The sequence below is a fragment of the Clinocottus analis genome, unplaced genomic scaffold (genome assembly GCF_023055335.1).
Source record: "Clinocottus analis isolate CAN_PGR_092001 unplaced genomic scaffold, fCliAna1.0.p SCAF_10, whole genome shotgun sequence".
Lineage (NCBI taxonomy): Eukaryota > Metazoa > Chordata > Actinopteri > Perciformes > Cottidae > Clinocottus > Clinocottus analis.
The window spans coordinates 2,389,510-2,413,144 of NW_027175821.1; the positions used below are offsets into that span (position 1 = coordinate 2,389,510).

The 23,635-nt window shown below is 44.2% G+C and overlaps 1 protein-coding gene across 3 annotated transcripts in view; it reads right to left on the reverse strand.

Annotated features, from left to right (window-relative positions):
• Nucleotides 1-23,225, reverse strand: part of LOC137788827 (multiple epidermal growth factor-like domains protein 11) — a 50,497-nt gene extending 27,272 nt beyond the window's left edge. For all 3 annotated transcript variants that reach the window (XM_068581949.1, XM_068581965.1, XM_068581957.1), the window contains exons 1-4: nucleotides 23,087-23,225; nucleotides 21,883-21,984; nucleotides 19,870-19,970; nucleotides 11,722-11,814 (exon numbers count right to left, since the gene is read on the reverse strand). In XM_068581949.1, coding sequence (XP_068438050.1) covers nucleotides 11,722-11,814; nucleotides 19,870-19,970; nucleotides 21,883-21,984; nucleotides 23,087-23,208 — 418 coding nt within the window. In that variant the 5' untranslated portion in view covers nucleotides 23,209-23,225. The remainder of the gene's footprint in view (nucleotides 1-11,721; nucleotides 11,815-19,869; nucleotides 19,971-21,882; nucleotides 21,985-23,086) is intronic.
• Between the last annotated feature and the right edge of the window lie 410 nt (nucleotides 23,226-23,635).

The following is a 23,635-nucleotide window of genomic DNA, read 5'->3' on the forward strand; positions in this document are numbered from 1 at the left end:
TACTTCTCTCTTTTGTTTTTCTCTCTTTCATGATGTTTTTTCCACTTCATGGAAGATAATTCTAACATGTTGGTCGTCTATAAACATCTAGTTCAACCTCTGGTGTCACTTCTGGGTGTCGAGCAACATGATGAACTCGAGGCAGCGAACAGTCGGGTGATGTCATCGCGACCGCGTCCACATCTATAAAATCAAAACAACTGAGAGCCGCTAAACATCTTGTTACCGCGATGAATAAATGATTATAAAGTCCTTCTGCATTCGTCACCGAGCTTCAACATTTCACCCGGAGACGCTGGATCGATGCCGCTGTCGGCCAATGAAACGCCTCCTCATGCACTCTGTGTCTGCTGGGCAGAAGCCAAAGAGCCACACACACACACACACACACACACACACACACACACACACACACACACACACACACACACACAGCCTGCAGTGTGTCTGTGTATAATTCATCGTGTCGTAACCAGAGAGAAACAATCTGCTTGTTGTGACTTTGGCGCCCCCTCTGGTGATGAGCCGTCGCTGCTCTGACCGCGGGCACCGCCTCCAAATAATCTATTATTAAATACTACTCTTCTATTTACTCCAAACAAATTGCTATTGTTGCTTCCACAAACGCAGAGACGAGAACTCCGCATGCGACAGAGTGAAGGGAGAACAGCTGAAAGGTGAGTGAAGTAAAAGTGTTTTATTCCTACGAAAAAAGAACATGCAAATGATGACTTTAAAACGCAGCAGATCACACCGGGAATGCATTTTAAAACTGAAAAGTCCCGCAGGCTCCCAGAGAAAGGTCAGCTGCAGGTAGAGCTGAGCCTCTGCAGCGGGGGAATGGAGACGGAAAGAAGAACAAATGGACTCCACTGCGGGGCGTTTGTATTTCCAGCAGCACGCCGCCCAGTGATGCAGCTCTTTATTTGAGGCCACGCCGCTCGCATCAGTGGAGCTGTTTCCACCCGCCGGCCATCAGCCTCTGCCTCCTGACGAATGGGTATACACTACCTCACGAAGCGGCGGCGCTCTCAAACCTCCGGCTCCGGACGCACAACCGCGTTCCGGTGGTTAGCGGACGGGCCGACCCAGATGCAGACGCGCACGCCCGTGTTTAATTCGGAGCCATCGATTTCCTATTTCCAATTAATAATTGTAATTAGTGGCAGCGCGCGGTGGAGGCTGCGGGTCAATACGGAGGCCAGACAGACGCCGTGGTTTACCGCTCGCGGGGCGCAGAGAACGATGCGTCACCGCCACGCCGGCCGCGTCCGCTTGTGCGTCCAGGTGATGAGCTTTTATTTCTTTACAGATTTTCCCTGATAAATTCTATATCACATATCATATGACCACAATGTGAACAGCAAACACTATTGTCCTTGATCTCCTTGCCTTTAAAAACAACAACAACAAAACAAAAGCATCTAAATCTGCCATAATGATCAATATAAACACGTGTTTACATGTTAGCAAGCATATTTAGTCCAAAAGCCCAGTTTTTCGGCTTCAAGAATTTAAAAATTACCTACTTTGAGCTTTCCCTGCCCCCACCATAGCAAACGGGGTATTAAAATGACTCTTGTGTGTAATCTGCGTACAGAAGAGTCTGAGGAACAATGAGATCTCAGGTCCTCAGAATGGTAAAAAAAACAAGAAAAAAAAAGGTATAATAAAGGTTAAAAAGGCGACATTTCCCCACCAGACATGGCGTGTCTTCACTGTCGCCCCTGCACCTTTTTCATATTTTACGTTCGAGGGTGTAATTACTGTCATTAACGGACGTCGACAACTTTCCTATAGAAGGTTGCTTGAATTGAGGCAACCTTTGTGGCAAACCGAGTTGTTTGCAATCGTCCGCTTCTGTGCATTGACGTTATATGCAATCTACTCGCGCAAAAAATTTGCAACGCTCTTGGTGTGTCTTTTTAGTGTCTTTTTAGTGTGTCTTTTTGGTGTGTTTTTAGTGTGTCTTTTTGGTGTGTTGGTGCTGGCTTCAGTGGTCCTTCAGGAATCAACACAGCAACCTTCCCACCTCCTCAGAGGTCGAGCCGGCTCCACAAGCCCCTTTGAGAAAGGTCAAGATGGCTTCAAGTGCAAAATGACTGAGCGGAGGGGAGCAGAGGAAGCAGAGAGAGACGGAGCTGCTGAAATGTAAAGCAGATGAATAAATCTACGAGTGCTTTCAAAGTCAAAGAAAAGGAAAAGAATCCATTGAGACGACCACTTCAGCTGAGAGGCGATAAACAAGTTAGTCTGGACATTAATCTGAGGGGAGTTATATATATATATATATACACATACACACACACACACACACACTCCTTAACGGGTTGTCTGTCATGAGGCTCGGCCGAAGCTCACATGGTGAAAGGTAATGAAAAGGTTCATGAGGTGAGAAAACATTTAAAACATTTCACCTCTACTGCCACTCATGATGGAGAGAGAGAGATAAGGAGGGAAAGTCCAGTCTGTGTGTAGTATGTAGAGTGTAGTCTGTGTCTTTAGGGCGGGGCTAACCCGGGATGACAGGTCGCTACCAACAAGGCGACGACAAATGACGGTCCACTCGTTGTCTGCAGGAAGTTAAAGAGGCGAATGAAGTAAAACGATCTGGGTTTACACTCAGAAGTGTTTTCATGAACTGGAGCTTAACCTGTGACATCACTACAGAGTGACATGTGTGTGTGTGTCTCTTTTTCCTTCTAGACATTAGGACCAAACACAAAACAAACCCCTCTGACGTCGCAGCGTTTCTCTGATTGTGTTGCTCGCTGTAATTTAACAAACTGCAAAGAAACGCTGAAGGATCATTTTTCTTCTGAGGAAAAGCCAGAGCTGCATCACGAAGGAGACGGACATCGCAGAACCGAATAGCGGAGAACCAATCACCCCTCTGGGAGGAGGGAGGGGTGGAATTTGATTAAAAAGTTTTGTTGGTAAATTAATTTTGAACCAAACACAAGAGGCATGCTGATGCGGCCGCAGCCGTTAATTAGAGTCGACGGCGGGGAAAGTCCACTCGTCAGCGATGTGTGTGCGTCGAGTGTGTGTGTGTGTGTGTGTGTGTGTGTGTGTTTGTGCGTAGAGAGTGTGTGTGTATGTGTTTGTGTGTGCGTGTGCATGTAGAGAAGGTGTGTGTGTGTGTGTGTGTGTGTGTGTGTGAGAGAGGCAGTGAGTAGTATAGTGGTGGTCTGTGAGAAGCCAGCAGGGTGAACACCCAGAGGGGGCGTGGCCTCGGTTCTCGCTCTGCAGACTTCTCCAGAAGCGAGCGAGCAGCAGTGCGGCTTACCGGCTGCACAACAGGTACTTTAATCCCCCGTGACACACGCGCCTCCTCTGCATTCTCTTGAACTGGATCACGGAGGATCTCTCTCTCCCCCCTTATATACGTTCTATCTCTTCTTAATTATTCGCGCCTGTGATCCTCGTCCTCTACCCTCCCCCCCATCATTCCTGCAGAAGCTGCACTTTAACAACTCGCTGAGCTCGCTCTGTTGGGGGACGACAGTGATGCACTTTGTCGTAAAAAAACGATAAAAACAAAAGAAACAATGTCGGGGGTTCAGAGCCGGGCGGCGCTGGCTAATGGCCGCTGACCCCACTGGTCTGACTCGCCTCCTACCTGGGGCAACAGGTATTAGCTGCCTAATGACCTCAGTGCTAACGAGGAGCAGTGGGAGCTCAGTCATCTACCGCCAGGTGAGCTCCACTCCGCTTGTATCGGTGATGCTGAGCTCATAGTTCAGAAGGAGCAGAGGAGCCCTGAGAGGTGACTGTTGGTTATTATGTAGGATAATTACTCTCTTTGTGTGTCTTCGGATACAAAACAACACTCCAGTCGGCCTCTTGACATCACTCAATGACTGTGTAATTAAACTATTAAGAGCAACATGTTGAAGAAAAGTTTGTTTTTTCTTATAGTTATTAGACGCTAATCTCTTCTCCAGCTTGGCAGGATTGTTCATGTCCACTGAGACCATCGGGAAGCGTCTGATTGGGGGGTGAATAGGTTTCTGTGACACCTCATTAACCTCCCAGTCTGGAGCTGCACTGGATTATGGGATTGAGAATGAGCGCATAGATGTAGGTAAACTTTGTATAATGAAAAATGGCCCAAAAGCAAGATGGGAAAGTCCAAAAGCAAGATGGCGATGTCCAAACGCAAGATCGCGAAGTCCAAAAGCAATATCGCGAAGTCCAAAAGCAAGATGGTGACGTCCCAAAGCAAAATGGTGACCTCCAAAAGCAAGATGGCAACGTCCCAAGCAAGATGGCGACATCCAAAATCAAGATGGTGATGTTCAAAAGCAAGACGGCAGCTTAATATTTAAATCTTTAGCCGTTATCTATTTAAGCACACTGCAAATTAAGCTGATTCTCATTGATCAATATTTGCTGAACTGAACTGTGTGTTTGCTCAAATGGGCCGACGGGTTCCTGCGTGACCTTCTAGAAGAAGCAGGAGGACGTCACCGTCCATCCTTCCGTCTCATAATTAACTCCGCCGCAGCGCTCGACTCAACTTTATCCTTTTTGTTCTCGGAGTTCGATGCTGCGTTCAGGTGCCAGTGAAAAACGAAGACTCCGCAGCGTGCCGTTGGGTGTCCACCGCTCAAGACCTTGAACTTGGAGACCTCTCAGATAAAACCGCTAAATGACAAAGACCGGCTGAGCCCCGGTGTCTAATTGTAATAGAAGTAATCTTCATGAAAGGCCACACTGAAGACCCCGAGGGGGTGGGGGTGTGTCTCTTGTTGAGTCCACAGCGGCCTATCAGCTCCTGCCGGGAGCTTAGTTCCTCCTTGTTCCCTCTTGTCTCCCAACGGAGTGGTGACCTTCCCCACCGCTTTCAGGACCGTCGGCGTACCGGAGAGGATTGAAAACCTCGTCACACCTCCGTCTTCTCACAAAGAACTTAACCTTTCACACCGGCTGCTTACCTCCTCTTAAGTTGTTTACCTGCTCTGTCGCTGGAGCAAGTGTTTTTGCCACGAGCAGTTTAAAAGAGAAAAAGACACCAGTCACGCTGAGGATACTAATGGAGAGCATGCGTGGTTATTTCACCATCAAATGGTCAGAAGTTGTGGAAGCATTGGTGCTCAAACCCAACACTGATGAACGGCTTCTCACCAAAGCTGTCAAGTGGATGGACAAACACATGCATACACTACCGTTCAAATGTTTGGGGTCACTTAGAAATGTCCTTATTTTTCAAAGAAAAACACAGATTTTTCAATAAAGATAACATGAAATGATTCAGAAATACACTCTCTACATCGTTAATGTGGTAAAAGACTATTCGAGGTGTAAACGTCTGGTTCTTAATAAAATATCTACAGAGGCGTATAGAGGTCCATTTCCAGCAGCTATCACCCCAGTGTTCTGATGGTACATTGTGCTTGATCATCGCCTTAGAAGACTAATGGAGGAGTAGAAAACCCTTGAAAACCCTTGTGCAGTGATGTCACACAGCTGAAAACAGCTCTGCTGGTGAGAGAAGCTATAAAACTGGCCTTCCTTTGAGCTAGTTGAGTATCTGGAGCATCACATTTGTGGGTTCATTAAACTCTCAAAATGTCCAAAAAAAGAGAACTTTCATGTGAAACTCGCCAGTCTGTTCTTGTTCTTAGAAGTGAAGGATAATCCATGAGAGAACTTGAGGATAAACTGAAAATGTGTCTGGGTGACCCCACACTTTTGAACAGTAGTGTATGTATGGATGGATGGACAGATGGATAGATAGATATACACCAGCGTGTCCGTGCGCTAGCAGTGCAACAGACAGGTTTAAGTTTTACCGCTGATCGGTATTGGCTGATAATTTGATACCAAAACGCAATCAGGACATCGGCATTGATGCGGGAGGAGAGCTAGTACACGATCGGAGCATTCACTTCCTGTTTGGCTCCAGAAACCTTCCTTGGTCATTATCAGTACTTGCGTTTCAAGCTTTAGAGAATATTTCTGGAGTTATTGTGTTATTCTTTGTCAGTGACATATCCAATGTTTTCAAAGGGTTCAAAACCAACACAGTCGTTCTCTCGATAACCTCTGACTTCCTGTCTGTGGCTCTGGAGACGTTAACCTATTAAAACAAGCTCACAAATACTACATTCTCAATTGGGTCCGGGTCATGAAAACAGCGCCTGGGCCCCTCGATGCTGATAGACTCAGCACATTCAGAGCGTGCAGGCTTGTGACCTTTTTTCTGTTGACGACATCATAGTTCAGCTGCAAAACGAAAAGCAGCTTTGCAGAAGTTGCAGAACGTTGACGAGGATTCACAAAGGAAAAGGTGCATGGCGGCGTGTACACCCTATATTGTGTTACTAGGTTCATTATTGTATTTCGTGGGGATACAGCAACAAAAGGGATATTTTGAGTATGTAGTCGAAGTCGTTGAGGCTCTGATGTGTTTTTAATAGAGGTCTATGGATCAGAGAGATACTTGTTCGTTGACACTTACACTGTTTGTTTGGGGTTGTTTCTTTGGATTTGCTGCCAACAATATTGAACATCTCTGGACGCATCCTGTAATATCGGCGGGTGAAGCTGGTTGTTGAGGTAATCGTGGTTGTGATTGATCAGAACGGTTCAATCCACCTGTTCGTGTCACTGCAGTAAACTCTTCACCTGACATATTTGTCGCCGGCTGGTGATTTCATAGCTCGGTGGAGGAGTCGCGGTGCCGCTCGATGCCGCTTTGTGTTGTTTAATTGCTGCTTTCTGCTCTCAGATGAAGCGGACGCGGCAGAAGGGATGGCTCAGTGTGGCTGCGAGGCGTCTGAGGTAATGAAACCACCGACGCAATCGCCAGCGCAAGAAACAAGAAACAATAAGACGGTCTGACCGCTGTCGCTCGTCTCAAAACCCTGATGAATATTTTAGGAATCGAAGCGTCTTTCTTCAGTCCTTTATCTGGTGAGACGTTGACCTTTAGAGTCGACTTGCGGAGACGACAGCTGTGGTGCAAAAGTAAAGTCTCCTCCACCGCTCTGCTCACAGCTGTACCTCCAGATATCTCAAAGTCAACTCAAATGTAATCCACGTAATCGTGAAGCCCGTTAAAGCCCAACAGGGCGAGTCCAACAGAGACTTTACCTTTCACTCAGGAGACCAGACTCGAAGCCAGAAGTCAACGTTGAAGTATTTGCAGTACTTCAGTCAGTAGCTAGTTAGTTTAAAGTTAGTTCAGTAGTTATTTTAGGCCAAACAAAGACACTTTTCTCAACCTAATTAAGTATTTCATAATCTTTATGAAACATAACTTTACTGAACTGAAGAAATGTCGTCTTATGAACCTAAATAAGTTATTTCAAGTGAAAGAGACATTTTGAAAAGACGTTCGAAAAATGAACGCAAACTTTTCTTAAGATATTGTACGAAGAAACGTTGTTCTGCTGGAGATGAGCACGAAAAGAATGAAAGTGTGGCTTGAAGGTGTGGCTTCGTATTTAAGGAACAAACAAATCAAACGAGTTGCAGTCAGATGAACAGACGAGAGAGAACAACCGACGAGGGAAAGACGGCCGCTGGTGCTGCTGCACAGCTGACGGGCTTCAACCCCAAGACGGGCCGGCCAGAACAGAACGACAAGAACAACAAGAAATCCCACAAAATCGTGTGATTCAGGCTGTAGTTTGGATTTAGAGAGGCAATAGCACCTCTGTATGTGTGTGTGTGTGTGTGTTTTTTTTTCATTTTGCTGCAATTTTTTAAAGATGATGTGTAGGTTTGAAAGCAAAAACTCATTTTTTTATATTTACTTTACCCAAAGTACTAAAATTCTACGCTTCTGTCAGAAGATTTTTCTCTGTCCGAGTTCATCCATTACGAGAGAGACACACACGCACACACACACACACACACACACACACATTATTCTTTTGATTCTCAAAAGCTTCCAGTAGCTCGTTAATGTAATGCGCTCAGGCATCGTCCGTTTCCATGACAACAAATGGAGACCGGCCAACCGAGAAAAGAAACACGGACGGAAAGTTGTTGGGTTTTTCTAACAAAGAGGTCTGATTGTTGCAGCCAGAGTTTATGCTGCACTTTACCCGACCGAGAGAGAGAGAGACCCACAATCCCTTGTGTTTTCAAGGGTGGGGTGGGGGCTGGGGGGTCACATCCATCAAGCCACTGCAAAGTTTTAAAAGGAGGACAAAGAGTCACATCTCCAGCTGGAGGTTGAGCCTGTTTGTGTGCAGCCAGAGAGGAAGAAGAGTTTTCTGTTGTTTGAAAGAAAGATTTGAACTTGTATATATATATTTATATATTTCTGCTCTACTTTACTGAAAAGGGAAGCCAATGCTTACATAGCTTAAATAATCATAATAACACGCTGTGTAAATATATTTATATTTATACAGCACATTTCATACATAGTATGTCGCTCCTCTGGTTGTATAGAAGTCTATGCTTCATGTGTTGAAGCTGCATTCTCTCTCCTGACCACCAGGGGGCGACTCCTCTGGTTGTATAGAAGTCTATGCTTCATGTGTTGAAGCTGCATTCTCTCTCCTGACCACCAGGGGGCGACTCCTCTGTAAACATGAGTTTATGTCTCAATCTGTAGTTTCAAGTCTTCTTCTATACAGTGTGATGTTCATTCAGTAAATTATGGTCTGTTAGAGTCAAACAGACCATAAAGACCCAGAACACACTGGAAAGAGATTTATCTGGTCTGGGAACGCCTCGGGGTTCCACCAGGAAGGACTGGGAAAAATTGCTGGGAAGAAGTGAGTCTGGAACACTGCGCTCAGCCGGATAAATGGAAGATAAACAACGAGATCGACAGATCTCCCAAGACCGGAAGATCAATAAATGTGAGTGGCCATTTGTGATAGAAAGAAACAACCGATTCTAACAGAATCTAGATATTGAAGATAGTTCTACATCTTGTACAATCACACACTTTATGTTTCTTTTGCATACTCTAGACTACAAAAAATCAACTGAATACAACTCTAAAATTATCAATAAAAGTCTGCAGTAATTACGGGTTATTCAAAAAAATTAATCCACTTCATAATTTGCCCAAGTAGCTGTCATTTCCTCTCTGGCTCTTGATAATCTCTCTCATCATAATCACCATCTCCACATGATGATTTTCCATCATAATTTCTACTTATCCACCACTTTTTTTCCTCCTCCTTCTTCATTTCCTCTGCTTTTTCCTCGTCTTCGTCACCCTCGCCTTCTTTCCTCACGTTGCTTCACCACACACTTTTCGGTCATGGGTCTATTTCCGTCGCCTGGCAAAGCTACAAAGTTCTCGTACTGGACCGGAGTTTGGAGAGAGGGATGGCTGCCGAGGCGCTAATCTGGTTAGCTCCAGAGGAAGACAAAGGGACGAGAGGGCGCCTTGTGTTCTGACTTACTCGTGTTCTACATACACCAGGCGTCATCTTCTGCTGTGCATTGTGGGAAACAGACCCAAAATAGATTCACTTTTTCTTCACAGGAAACCCTGCTTTTCATGAATTACATTTCTGAGCCACAAAAATGGTTTTGATGAATAAATTGTGCAGGAAATGGATTATGTTCACTTGCAACGCTTCTTTTTTTTGTTCCGTCCACAGAGAGAGTTTGGAGGTTTTGAAGTGTTTTACTCCAGAAACAGACACAAGAACCAGGAAGTAAAGTCAAGAACATGTTTAAGACATCTAAAAGAATCAATATCAGTTATGTGTAGTATTTATAGTGTATGGAGTATTTATAGTATTTCTCCTCTTTACTTTGCTTTCAGACAAGACTCCATTGACAAAAACAGTAATTTAACCTCCAGTTTGTGTTTCAGTCCAAGTGGTCAAAATCTGCAGTTCCTCAAATGACCACTGGAGGCTGTAATCCCCATAGACCTCAATGTCAAAATGGCTGACTTCACAGCAGAAATAAACGTGTTCACGGTTTGGTACAAAGACGGTTTTAGAACATTTTGATCACGTCAAGCCACGAGATATCAATAACCTGCTCAGGGACTAGCGGCTGGATATCAACTGAAACGCTGCACTAAATAAATAAACGGAAAAGAACAAGAGTTCCTGAAGAGAGAGGGAGGTGGAACTTTCTGGAGTGAACCCGACAGATTGAGTTGATCGACCCCCCGAACGCTGTAAGTGGAGGAAGATTTACTTTAACCCGGTCTGGCCTCTCCGATCTCGAGCCCCCGGGGCAGCAATAAAGAACAGTAAACAACACAGGGACCCGACTCATTAGGAGTCAATAGTCCCCAAATCCCTGCAGCCACCCACACCCACACACACACACACACACACACACACACACACACACACACGGAACAGCAAACGACAAGCGAGCCGACAGGAAAAACAGTTTCCCTCTGAATAAAAACCAGTGGATCAACTCAGAGTTTCAGTGGATTCCTCCGGGTTAAAAGACGATCAGAATCAGGGCGAGCTGGAGCGGCGCTTTGTGTGCGTGTGTGTGTGCTCTGTCACGCCGAGGAGAGGAAATATCTCCTTGTGATTGATGTCGCAATACGTTCGTGACTTTGATAGAAACATATTCTCTAAATGATTACAGTGTGATTTGTTTGTTTGAGATCTGCAGCAAACAAAGTCTGTTGAACGAGTCGAGGGAGTGTCGCGATGTCATCGTGAATAATTTAACAAGGCGCAATTTCACCTCGGGTCTGTCCCGCGGCTTTGACGTCAAGTTGATTAACTGTGCAGCTTTAACTTTATTTAAGAACACACACAACCTGTTTCTTCTCTGCCGAGCTCAACAAATCAATCAATCGCCATGAAAATAAACTCAAACGACCAATGCAGCTTTTTTTTTTTGGGCTCCGGAGGCAAAACGAGCAAAATCACGACGTCTCGCTCATTTCCACAAGTTCTCTGTCCTGCAGGCCGAGTTATGCAGATTCACCTCCTCGTCACCTCCTCACCCTGTCACCTCCTTACCCTGTCACCTTGTCACCCTGTCACCTCCTCACCCTGTCGCCTTGTCACCCCATCACCTCCTCACCTCCTCTGCTGTGTGTCTGATCAGCTAACAAGTTCCTCGTCGTCTCGTTTTGAACTCTAGACCCTCGAGAGGGTCCAGACTTCTTTTCCCCTGTGTTTGAGTCATCGGAGCAACCGCAAATTAATTTCAATACTCGTGTTTATTGTATTTGTTCAGCAAAGTCTTAGGAAAAAAATGTATATCTGCAAAAAATAAAAATCATTTCAAAAAGATATTTTGATGGTAACTATAAACATCCAGTGTGATATGAGCCAGATTCATCAGAAAGGAGCTCCAAAGTTTAAATATAGCATTGTTCGGTAAAAACATGCCACAGACTATAAGTGCACCTTTTTAGAAAGATTAAGACCTAAAACATCGAAATGGACAATGGAACATAACAATGAAAGATAACAGTGGACTGTAATGAACCAGACATTTGGATGTGCAGATAGTTTTAAATTCACCAGCTGTAATAAGAGTCCATGTGCGTATTAATGAGCTGATACCTGCTCATCACAGACCTTTTATCTCAATGTGTACGTCTGCTGATGAGGAAGAAGTGATGAAGATGAAGGTTTATCTTCAGCACGGAGATGTTTACATGTGTTCATTTTGTTGTGTTTATTGGTTTTTACATCTCAAATATCAGTATCAATAACACATAACGATCGCCTCGCTTCGACGTGACGAACGATTTGTAAAGCGTGTGTGCGTGTGCGTGTGTGTGTGTGTGTGTGCACTCACCACTGGAGCAGTCCAGGCCTCCCCAGCCCGGCTCACACTGGCAGGTGTCCGGAGAGACGCAGCGTCCGTGAGCACATTCTTCAGTACACAACGCTGAGGAGGAAGAGGAGGAGGAAGAGGAGGACACAAACATTTAGACAACTCTGTTAACCATTGTAAACTCATGTTTGTACAATGTTTACAGAGGGAATACATCAAGAGAGCAGTAATCACTTATATAGACTTCTATACAACCAGAGGAGTCGCCCCCTGGTGGTCAGGAAAGAGAATGCAGCTTTAACACATGAAGCATAGACTTCTATACAACCAGAGGAGTCGCCCCTGGTGGTCAGGAGGGAGAATGCAGCTTTAACACAGAGACTTCTTAAGCGACGCTCGGTTGGACTCGATCACGAGCAGAAAGTGAAAGTAAAGAAAATGGCTGTACTTCTGTCGAGCTCTTCCCATAATGCCGTGTGCCTCGTTCTCCTTCACTCGACCAATTAGTCACTTTGACACAGAAGAGATAACAACCTCATTTGCTGTTTTTTTGTCTCGCTTTCAGGAGTTGTCGAACTGAAGTTTTCTGCCCTCGTGAAAAATAGTGCAAACCAATACTCATCACACGTCTCTTACGAGCTCCCTGTGGATCCAGACCTATACACCCGGCTCTGCTCCCAGAATGCTTTGCACTTTGCTGTGTTTTGTAACAAATGGCCTAAAAACATGAGCTGGCTTGTGCAACTGCAGGATTAGCTCTGTGTGTGTTAGTGTGTGTGTTAGTGTGTGTGTTCATTTGTTCTGCACTCAGTCGCCTCAGTGTCGTCAAATCTCTGATGGAGGAGCTGAAGCCTGCGAGCTGTCGGCCGCTACGCCTCATGCACGCTGCAGGATCCTTGATGCACACAATATGAGGAGGAAGAGGAGGAAGAGGTAAAGGAAGGAGGAGAAGATCTAAAGCTGTTCATCATCCGTGCTTTGACTCCTTTCCTTAATAATCCTTTTAGAGTATTTTTTTTATAGTTGCTTTTTTGTGACTTCTTTATAACCGTTAACAATTACTGCCTCTTCCCAGCATGCACCTGGGCATCGAGTACACCCTAGACACCACTCTGACTTCTCTCTCTCCTCACCTACTCCCCCCCAAACGAAGAAGCTCCCGTGTGCTCGGCATCAAAAAATGCCGAGCATTTCTTTATTTATGTGTGTGTGTGTGTGTGTGTGTGTGTGTGTGTGTGTGTGTACACACACACACACACACACACACAAACTTTCAAGATCAATGGACATTTAAAATACGTGACACAGTAAATCCCGGATAATACTGTAAAATCACACAAGAGACAAACAGCATAAAACATAAAGTTATGACGTGAAAAAAACTTCTCTTTGAGAGCTTTTTAAAATTGATGACTGTCAAATAATGACTGTCGAGTTTTATATTCTTAAAAGTTATTTTGATTAAACTTTTACGCGTCAAGTGTTTGAAGTCAGCGGGAGTGACATCCGTCTTTATTGGTTCTCTGCTTCCTCCGGTCTGGAATACCACTTCTCCTCCTCCTCCTCCCTCCGTTCTCCTCTTCCTCACCTCTCCTCCTCTCCCTCGCTCCGAACCGATCTCCCCGCGAGATGAAGACGAGGAGTGCTGAAACATTCATTACAGCCGCGATAGAGCCGGTTTTGTTTTCCGGGGACCTTCAGATACGAGTGTGACAGCCGCCGCCTGCTGATGAAATATCACACCGGTCGGGAGGGAAAATGAAGACGTCAGCGCCGCCGTGGACGTTGGAACGCAGATAATACGCCGGGGGACCGAGTCTGAGCGGGTTTCTTCGGGTCGACGGCGATTACGTACGTTCACCTCTTGATTCGTTAACACGAGCCTCGTTGATGAATTATGTTGTCACGCAAACAAGAGGAACATTTTCACAGCCAGATAACAAACACTTTCTCTGAGGCCTTTTTATTCAGATTCCATTATCCGAGAGGCCGAAACATATGTTTTAGTGAGAGTGTTCCTTTAAAAAATGAAGCAATGTCAACTTTGTGACACGTTGCATTTTGTTGTTCTGATTGTCAAAACATATTTAAAGAGGTAAAACTCAAAAGAACAGAAAAACTACATTTTTGAGCAGTAGAACTATATTTTCTCATCTTTCCTTTCCTGTTAATCCCTTTGTAGCCCCTCATATTGATCCTTTGACCCCTTAAGTGGGTGCCGACCCTCAGGTTGAGACCCACTGTTCTGGATTACTGTCATTTTTTGAATGAACGGTTCCACTTTGAATAGAAAAGCAATGAAAACAGCCTGAACTTCACAACGAGCAGAAAGACATCAGGATTAATCATTTCTTTGAGTGCACTTCTTTGTGCTAAAAATAAATGTAAATGCCTGCAAATACCGTTTTTTTAATAAGAGCCTGAGACGCTCTTGTAATCCTCAAGGAGAGCTGATGAATCATTAAACTCGCTCTAATCCGCTCGTCCCGTACTGTACGAGGAGGATCACATCAGCAACGGGCACCAGGAGATGAATAGATATCTAATTAAATAATCGCTGCCTAATTCCAGCTATTGTCTCCCCGCAGCCGGCGTCTTTAATCTGTTGATCTGCTGCTGCAGGAAGAAGAAGAGCTTCAGACTTCCTCCTCCAGCAACCGATCGCTAAAGGGAAACGGTCGACGCGGCTGATCGGAACCAAGCGATATACTGCCGCGACCGCTCTGTGTCTCTTTGAGGTCGTTCTGTGTCTCTTTGAGGTCGTTCTGTGTCTCTTTGAGGTCATTCTGTGTCTCTTTTATGTCTTTCTGCGTCCCTTTGAGGTCGTTCTGCGTCCCTTTGAGGTCGTTCTGCGTCTCTTTGAGGTCGTTCTGCGTCTCTTTGAGGTCGTTCTGCGTCTCTTTGAGGTAATTTTGAGTCTCTACAAGGTCGTTCAGAGTCCCTTTCAGGTTGTTGTGCCTCTCTTTGTGTGATATTTTGTCGTTGAACCTCTGGGCCCCTGCTAAATACGATGTCTCCTCTTGTGCTCTGCACATAACACAATGTTCTATTAAAACGCATATACATTTTTTTCTTTGCACAAAATTATGACTCTTTTTACCAAGAGACTAATTATATATTTATAATATTAACTTTCCTGTCTATTCTTTATCTTTATTGTCAAGCTTTGCTGTTATTTATATTTCTGTGCTAACTCGTCAATGAAAGGTAACCAATTAATTGATTTACGGCATGCTATTTAGTATATTTTTAAAGTAGCTAAACATACAAATACATACCAGGATATTTTGAAATAACACTGTGTGTTATGTTTCTTTACGGACATAAAAAGAAAAACTAATTAGAGAGAGAAACGGCATGAGCTGAAATTATGGGATTACAGAACGATTGTTTTTGTTGTTGTCGAGATGTGATGTGATATAACTCCGGCTGCAATTTATATATCAGATATGTTCTGTGGCGGAGAGGAGAGGGAGGGTGGAGGAGGGGGGGTTGATGGGCATCGAGGTCAAACAAGCACTCAGGAACAAAACGAGAACGGAAGAAAAGAAAAGGAGGGGGAAACTGACAAAAAAATATCCTCAGGCAAGGGAAGAAAAATAACAAAAGGTGGTCTCCTCTGAACATTCATTCAGGCCTCTCGACCTTCCTCAAACATTAAAAAACATGGCCGACACCCTGCGCATGGGCACATGTTCACGTACAATGTGGAGATAAAACAGAAAATGTGGGGGGTGGGAGGGGAAACAATATAGCGTGCTCGAAAAAGCAGCCAGAAAACACAGCAAGAGGAAAGCCAGTTAATCAAATTACCCCCCACCCCCATCTCCTCTCCCCCAACTGTTGGGTGGTGGTGGGGGAGGGGAGGGTGGGCGGACCCTTTCAATTAGCTCCGTCTGTGTATAAATCAACAACAAAGGACCTGTCCCAGCCCGTTAATGTCGGCCAACCGGCCAGGCGTCTACGAATTAGCTCCTGGCGTTTCAAACTACTCGGCTAACGGGAGCGCGAGGTCGAGCGTGTGTGTGTGTGTGTGTGTGTGTGTGTGTGTGTGAGCTACACAATGGAGTTGAGGGGTGATTTGTCCACTCGTTGGAGGGGAATCTAATAAAGTTGTTTACCAGCAGATGTTGAATAAAGACCCACAATGCACTCCTCTTTACCTCCTGCAGCCCTCCAGGAGTCCATTCACCTCCTTCCTCCTGCAGGAGGAGAGGAGGAGGCCATACAGCGCACCATGTAGGGCGGATAATTGATTCTCGTTGCCGGCAAAGAGATAACGACCGGGCGAGCAAAACGTTTCTTCCCTTGACGGGTTTGAATGATGGGTTGTTTTTTTTTCTTGCTCCGCTTTTATCTGCGTGTGTTTTTTTTGGACAAAAACAGATGAATGTTATTTTATTTTCTCCTCCAGAGAGCCGAAGAATCCTGTTGACTTCGCTGTCATGTGAGGAGTCTTATTGATGAGGCTGAACGCTGTATTCCTGCGCAGATTAATCACGTTGCACAACTAAAACACACTACACACTGAAACATTACACACTGAAACACTACACACTGAAACACGTTTTGAGTCTCTTTCAAAGTCGTTATCGGTCTCTTTAAGGAAAATTTTGAAACTCTACGTCGTCGTTCTGAGTCTCTTTGAGGTCGTTCTGTCTCTTTGTGGTCATTTTGAATCTCTTCAAGGTCGTTCCAGATCTTTTTAAGGTTGTTCTGTGTCTCTTTAAGGTCATACTGGGTCGTTTTGTGGTCATACTGGGTCGTTTTGTGAAAAATAATACATTTCTCTGAAAGTGTGAAATACCAACAACAATTGTTTTATATAATTTTGTACCGGCATCGATCAACTTTCCCTACAGCTGCATTTTTAGGAGAAACTAACAACTCTTTGAGGAGCTTCTGAGGCCTCGTCCACGCGAGGTATCGGTAGTATTTCACTGTGTACTAGTACTCTGATCGATACTCTTATTGATAATTTATTTTGAGTTCTGTATCTTCCTCCATGTAAACACATTCAAAAGTTCCTAAATCTTTAAACTCATCAATGATCTTATCGATTAGCTCTCATCTCGTGATCATAGGAAATAATAAATAATAAACTCACTAAGCTCTCAGATGAATACTTTTTGGAGCTCGTATTCACACAAAACATCTCAACATTGTTTCAGGGAACAGAAGATCGTTAACGTGTCCGAGCGGCGTATTTAAAAGACAAACAACCGCAGACATAAAACTCCATAAATCAACAGTTTTAACAGCGAGAGCGGCACTTTGTGAGCCGCGCATCAGATGCGTAGCGACGAACACATCTGTGCACCGGCAGCTGCTTCACAGTTAAATAAAAAGAGCGCGAGTTCGAGAGTCGTATCGGCCGCGACTGAAACATCTGCCGTCTCATCTGCTCCGTCTAATTGTCTGACGTCTGATGTGAGAGACGACTTCTGTCTTTAAAAAAACAGCTTCAAAAACCAAAGAGAACCGTAAAAGAAGAAATATTGGTGTTTGTAATCTCGCTGACCGACAGATCGTCTCATCACTTCTTGAGTCCGATGTGACAAATATCACAAAGATAAACGGCCTCTTTTACTTCAAAATAAAGGGCGGCGGAGGAAGAGAGACGTTCAAACGACACATCTGCAGACTGAAGCTCAGATGTTTGCGGCGTTCAGAGATATCTAAACTCCTTATTAGAACGAGGCGTGAATGCAGCTTCCCCTCTTTTCTGTCTCTTTTTCCTTCTGCTTACGTTGATTTCAAAGCTCTCTCGTGTGTGTAAAACTTTTCGCCCGGATTGATGTGAACTCTGACAGCTCCGGCGGCAGATATATAGATAACTTTGCCTTCGGCGGCGCGGGGAAGAGATAACGACTGAGATCGAATCGCTGTTCCGCGAGATGCACGGCACATTTTTAACAAGCAGGGAAAAAAAGTTTTTAAATAACAATGCAGAAGACAGCGAAATGATTGCGTTTGCTGTGGATTTGTCTGTGTAATCGTTCTGTTTTTGGCTGTGTATTTGTTGTGTATTCATTGTGTATTGGTCGTGTATTGATTGCGTATTGATTGTGTATTAGTCTGTGTATTCATTGTGCATTGGTTGTGTAATTGTCTGTATTTGTCTGTGCATTGGTTGTGTATTTGTTTGTGTAGTTATTTGTGTATTTGTTCTGTATATGTCTGTGTATTTGTTGTACATTCATTGGTTATATGGTGTATTGGTTATGTATTGGTCGTGTATTGATTGTGTATTCGTCTGTGTATTGGATGCGTATTTGTCTGTGTATTGGTCTGTATATTTGTTTGTGTATTCTTTGCAAATTTGTCAGTGTATTGGGTGTGTATTCGTCTCTTCATTCGTTTTGTATTGGGTGTGTATTGGTTGTGTAATCGCCTGTGTACTGGGTGTGTACTGGGTGTGTTCGTGGCCGTCTGATCAGACAGTGTGAGTTCACAGCGTAACCTTCAGGTGTTACAGGAGGATCCTCATGAATCGGTCTTTGTGCGGTCTTTTGTCGGACGCCTTCCCGCTCAGATGTGTGACTGCACGAGCGGCCGGCGCCTCGCGGCAGCCGAGGCTCTAACACGACGATTATGAGAAACAAAGTGGTCGTAAGATACATTTGTTCTACGCCGGTGATTAAATCTGGATTATTACTTTTCTTCCCGTGCAGAGATGAGCGATGTCAGTTCTTTGGGTTTCCACATATTGAAGCACAGCGCTCTCTTGTGATTGGCTGGCAGGGGAGTGCGTTATCTTCCCGTAACATCCATCACAAGCGGACACCTCGGACACAGGTGTTTGTTTTGTTTGGTTAAGAACTGTAAAAATCCATATTTTTCTATAAGCATCAATTGACTGGAAGCTTCATTCATAACGCTGACATTCAAATTAAAAATCTATATTTTGATGCTGCGCAGATTTTTTTTATTTCACTGGTTGTGTTTTAAAGCCGGTACTTCTGGACAGCTGCAGGTAAAGAAAACAGACTCCCTTAATATCCTTAATATCATTAATTTTACACTATTTTGTAAAACTAGATTCAAGTCGTGGCTGCGATCGATTCAGACACAACAAGTCCAAAAGTCTAAATGTACTGACAACATTCTGATGTAGACGTTGACAACAGATTCACAACAATCATTAAAATAAACAAAGAATCCTGCTTCAGTCCGTATTTGTTGGCAAAGGAACTGACGGGTTGTGTTTATTCATGACATGGACAGTGGCTATTTGGATCGTGTACCATGCATATACTACTCATATATCAGGTGTATACTACTCATTATAGGAATAGTTTTTGTCATATTCATGTAAAGAGCTGTAACTCTGTTACGTTGTGGTCACATGACATCTGTTGCTTCTGTCCATCCTGATAAAGGATCCTCCTCTGTTGCTCTATGAAGGTTCTTCCTGTTTTCCCTCTTAAAAGGGTTTTACTGTCTTTATTTGGGGAGTTGTTCCTGATCCGATGTGAGGTCCTGGGACAGGGATGTCATGTGTACAGATTGTAAAACCCTCCAAAGACAATTTTGTATTTGTGATTTTGGGATATACAAAATAAACTGAATTTAATTGAACAATAAAGTTGATGAAGTGTGTCTCACTCATAGAAGTGATATTCTTCATATTCAAGTTGTTGCAGCATGTTTTGGGTTAATACCGTGTGTGTGTGTGTGTGTGTGTGTGTGTGTGTAAAATATTCAGAGACAAGAAAACAGAGCGCTCACCAAACTAAATGTATGAAGATAAAGAGCAAATATTGAACGTCTCGTCTCCATTCAATGACCACAAGGAAATGTAACAATAGGATCTCAGCGAGTTTAACAGAAACTTCAGAGACGTTCCTCTGCTCTTGTTTCAGTGCGTAATAAAGCAGGTAATTAGTGAAATGTCTCTGTGCGTCCATGATGAAACCGGATGTTAATACTCCATTTAAAAAAAAGAACCTTGTTGTACTTGTTGTATCTGCTTCATGTTGTCAGACAATGCAAGAAGCAGCAATGCAACGATCTCCATCGTGAGAAAAGTGTAGAATTAAAATTGATTCCACGGAGGCAACACAAACACTACAATTATACAAAACATCATCTTATTGTCTCGATCATATTCATAAATGATGAGGTTTCGCTCGACAAGGAGAATGAAAGGGAATCAATGCAACTTACGAACACAAAGGTTTCCACTTTCATAGAAGCCGGGGCAGCACTGAGAGCGCCGCCTGTACATCGTCCTCACGCCTCGCCTGTACGCCGTCTTGTAGCTGATCCTACACACACACACACACACACACACACACACACACACACACACACACACACACACACACACACACACACACAATGTATCTGTTATTTTTCTTTAGGCTTTCTCCGCATTAAAAAAGTTTTTTTTAAATTGTAAAATTGGTGTGCATTTTAAAAATGAACTAAACATTTAGACATTTAATCCACTAGAGTTCGAAGAAGTGGAACTTTATATAAACTTTACGTTTAAGTAAACTTTACATAGATGTTATGTTTATGTGAACGTAAAGTGTATATACACTTTAACTTTACATAAACTTTGAGTAAACTTTAGGTTTACTTACACTTTATATAAACTCTATGTTTGAGGTGAACTTTACATAAACTGTATGTGTAACGTAAACTTCATATAAACTGTACGCTTACATGAACTTTACGTTTATGTAAACTTTACCTTAACGTACACTTTATATAAACTGTATCTTTAAGTTAACTTTACATACACTTGACATACATTTTACGTTTAAGTGAACTTTACACACACTTTATGTTTACACTTTACAAGAACATAAGATCTAGGCGTTCGTTTAACTGGCTCTCAGAGTTTCGGCTGTTCGTAGTTTTATAACGGATGGCTTGTACGCCGGCCGCCTCTTGGTTTGCACCTTCAAGGACGCTGGGTGTTGTCTGACATTTCATCTTAAGATCAATGACTGAGCTCTTAGCCGCAGGAGCTAAACTGGCGGCTATAAAGCTTAATGTGGTCGTTAAAGCCGAGACGCCGGCGGTCGCTCATCAAAATGGCCGCGTCGGACAGAGCTGAACTGCCGGCATCGCGGAGTCGACTCTCGTGACTGACGGCCCCCGAGCTCCGGCGGCAGAAGTTTGACGGACTGCGTAGAAGATGTGAACGGACTGGAAATGTCCCAGAAATGAAGGAGGAGAGGAAACGTGAAGCTCTTTCTTATTGTTGTGGGAGGTCGGGCCACATGGTTGGAGCCATCGGTCCCGGTTCAGAGCTGGGAGGGAACTCCTGAAGCTACTTTACTCTGTGATCCGGTTTCTTTCTTCACTTTTGGTCACATGTCAGTCCTATGATTTAAAAAACGGGTATGCTGGCGGCCTCTGGATGCCACTGATGACCTCTGACCTTTTCTAATATCTCATACGGGTGAGTAACAAACAGAGCAGCGGTCTTTAACCGGCATCCGGTGGCTTAAGGACGTCCTCATACTCCAGTGGACACAGTTTAATAGATTGAATGATATTTTCTCTGTATTATAAAAGAGAAATAAGCCGATTTGAATGTATAGTTTTAGAATTCAGATGTTTGTTTAACTAAAGTCATAATGCTGAACTGAACTATTACATTTACATTCAGAGTTTGGATGGAATATCTACGTTTGAAACAGTTTAGAGCGAGCCTCACATCATTGTGAGAGGTCTGAAGCTCGTTGATTAGTCAATTAAATAGAGTAATTTTCTGCAAAGTCATTTATCAAAGATGCTGTATTTACAAAGAGTAAATTGTGGATCTGAAGCGACCGCTATCTGGCCCGTCTCGAGGTCCGATCCACTGAAGATATCACAGTTACAGTGCGTCCAGTCGCCGTAATCCATGTGGAAAAGTACAAAATGTTGCCTTTGTTGATGGAACAATGGAGAGAGAGAAGAAAAGTTCAAAACTTCAGGTGGGCGGAGTAAAAAACCCCGTTCGGTCCGTTTGAACAAAACTCTCTGAAGACTGTCAGCGCTGTTCTTTGTGAAGTAGGCGGTTTCTTTCAACGGAACCGCTTTGCATGGAAAAAAGGTAAACAAAATGTCTGCTGCATGCTAACCTGGGTTTTATTGCTGGAGGCAAAAAAATCTAAGCGATGTTGGAGTGTTTCTCCAGCGATTTGAAGGCCGTTGGAGGACGCGGCCGTTGGTGCTTACCTGTGTCGGGTGCACTTGAACCAGTTGAGGATGTCGGTGCAGCGGGTGTAGTAGACCTGGTCGAACGGGTGAGCGTAGGACTCCTGCACGGTCACTGCATAGCTGCACGGGGAGAGAACACACGCACACGTGAACAGAGAACACGAGAACGGGTAGAGAACACATACATTAACCAACAGACAGCAAAATGAAAGAATCTTTCCAACTCATCCTGGAGGCTTCTGGTGGGATCTGAACACTCGTTGTCATATTTCTAAAAGTCAAACCTCTTTCTCAAAGATGTCACTAGCGTCTCCCCTTAAAGCGGATCATCAGGATGCGAGCTATTGATCGGCGGACGGGGAGCCGGGACGCGTCCTTGTGGAGTGATGCTACCGCTCTGAAAAATATGTTTTTAAAAAGGTCATCGATTCCCCCTGCGCTTCTTTTTAAAAGCTTTATTTTAATTGTTCCTGAAAGCCGCAAAACTATTCAGGATCCGAACCTTCCTCATATGTTCGGGTCGGCCCGTTTTAGGTTTTAAATGCATGAAAGAACCACATAAATGCATTTATTGCATCAAGGCTGTTTGACTGTGTCAGAAACTTCTATTTCAACTAAATACAGCTATTATAAAAACGCTCTGGTGGAAATTATGACCTTTGTGTTGATAGTAATAAACATAAGATTTGATTCATTAATTTTTTTGACCTTGCAAATTTATAGGTTGTGTTCTGCTTTTCATTTTGTGTTTGTATGAAAGTTCTCACAAGAGATGCTAACAGAAAGCTAACACAAGAGATGTTAGCAATAAGCTAACACAAGAGATGCTAAGAGAAAGCTAACACAAGAGACATGTTTTTTTTGTGATTTTCTATAACGTCTCGAGAAGTGAACCGTTCCCCGTGGGCGGTGATCTCCATTTCCACAATCCCCACTTGATTACGCCGGGAGGTTATTGATCAGGGCCCGAGCGCTCTGCATTGAGGACTTTGTGCTGAGTGCTGAGACCACTCAAGCCGTCACATTACCGTTGCGCCGGATTTACGGCCGTCCCAGCGTCCCCAGGAGGAAACCTTTCTCCCTTTTTGCTTTTGATTATTGGCTAACCCTCTGGGTTCTTGATTTGTGGCGGCGGCGCCGGGTGGGTGGAAGGTCCATTAGTTTACCTCTTCCTAGTTTCACTCTTAATACCGGAGGACGGCTGCATCGGGGTAACACTGACCTCTCCCAGTGGCTGCATACGTTGGGGTCGTCCGGGTTGAGGGCCGACGCCAGAGAGACGAAGCCCAGGAGGCGGAGCCACAGCAGGCCGAGCCCTCGGGGGGAGAACCCACCGGACCCCATCTTCCTCCACCTCCTCCGACGACGACCTGCAACCTTTTCAGAGAGAAGAACAAGAGCTCACCTTTACAAGGATGTTTGTCATGTGCAGAGAAAGAAGAAAAAAAAAGAGACAGGAAGGAAAACACGAAAGCCACAAGCAACTCGAAGCTCCAGGAAAAACAGAAAAGCCATTTATTTGCAATCTCCCAGAAATAATGGGAAAACACGGACGGAGAACTTTCAGGACGACCTCAGCGGCTAAACGCTGTGCTGGCGCTGCCCTTCAAACACACGGCGTGTTCACCAACAGCCGCACCCGAGCCCGCCGGAGAAACCAGGTACTTCTACTGTAGTACTGCACAGTACTAGTACATCTTTGAGGTACTTCCTACTTCGTGTGTCTGGCAGACGTAGTCGGCGTTTAACGCATTAATAATAGATAAAACTG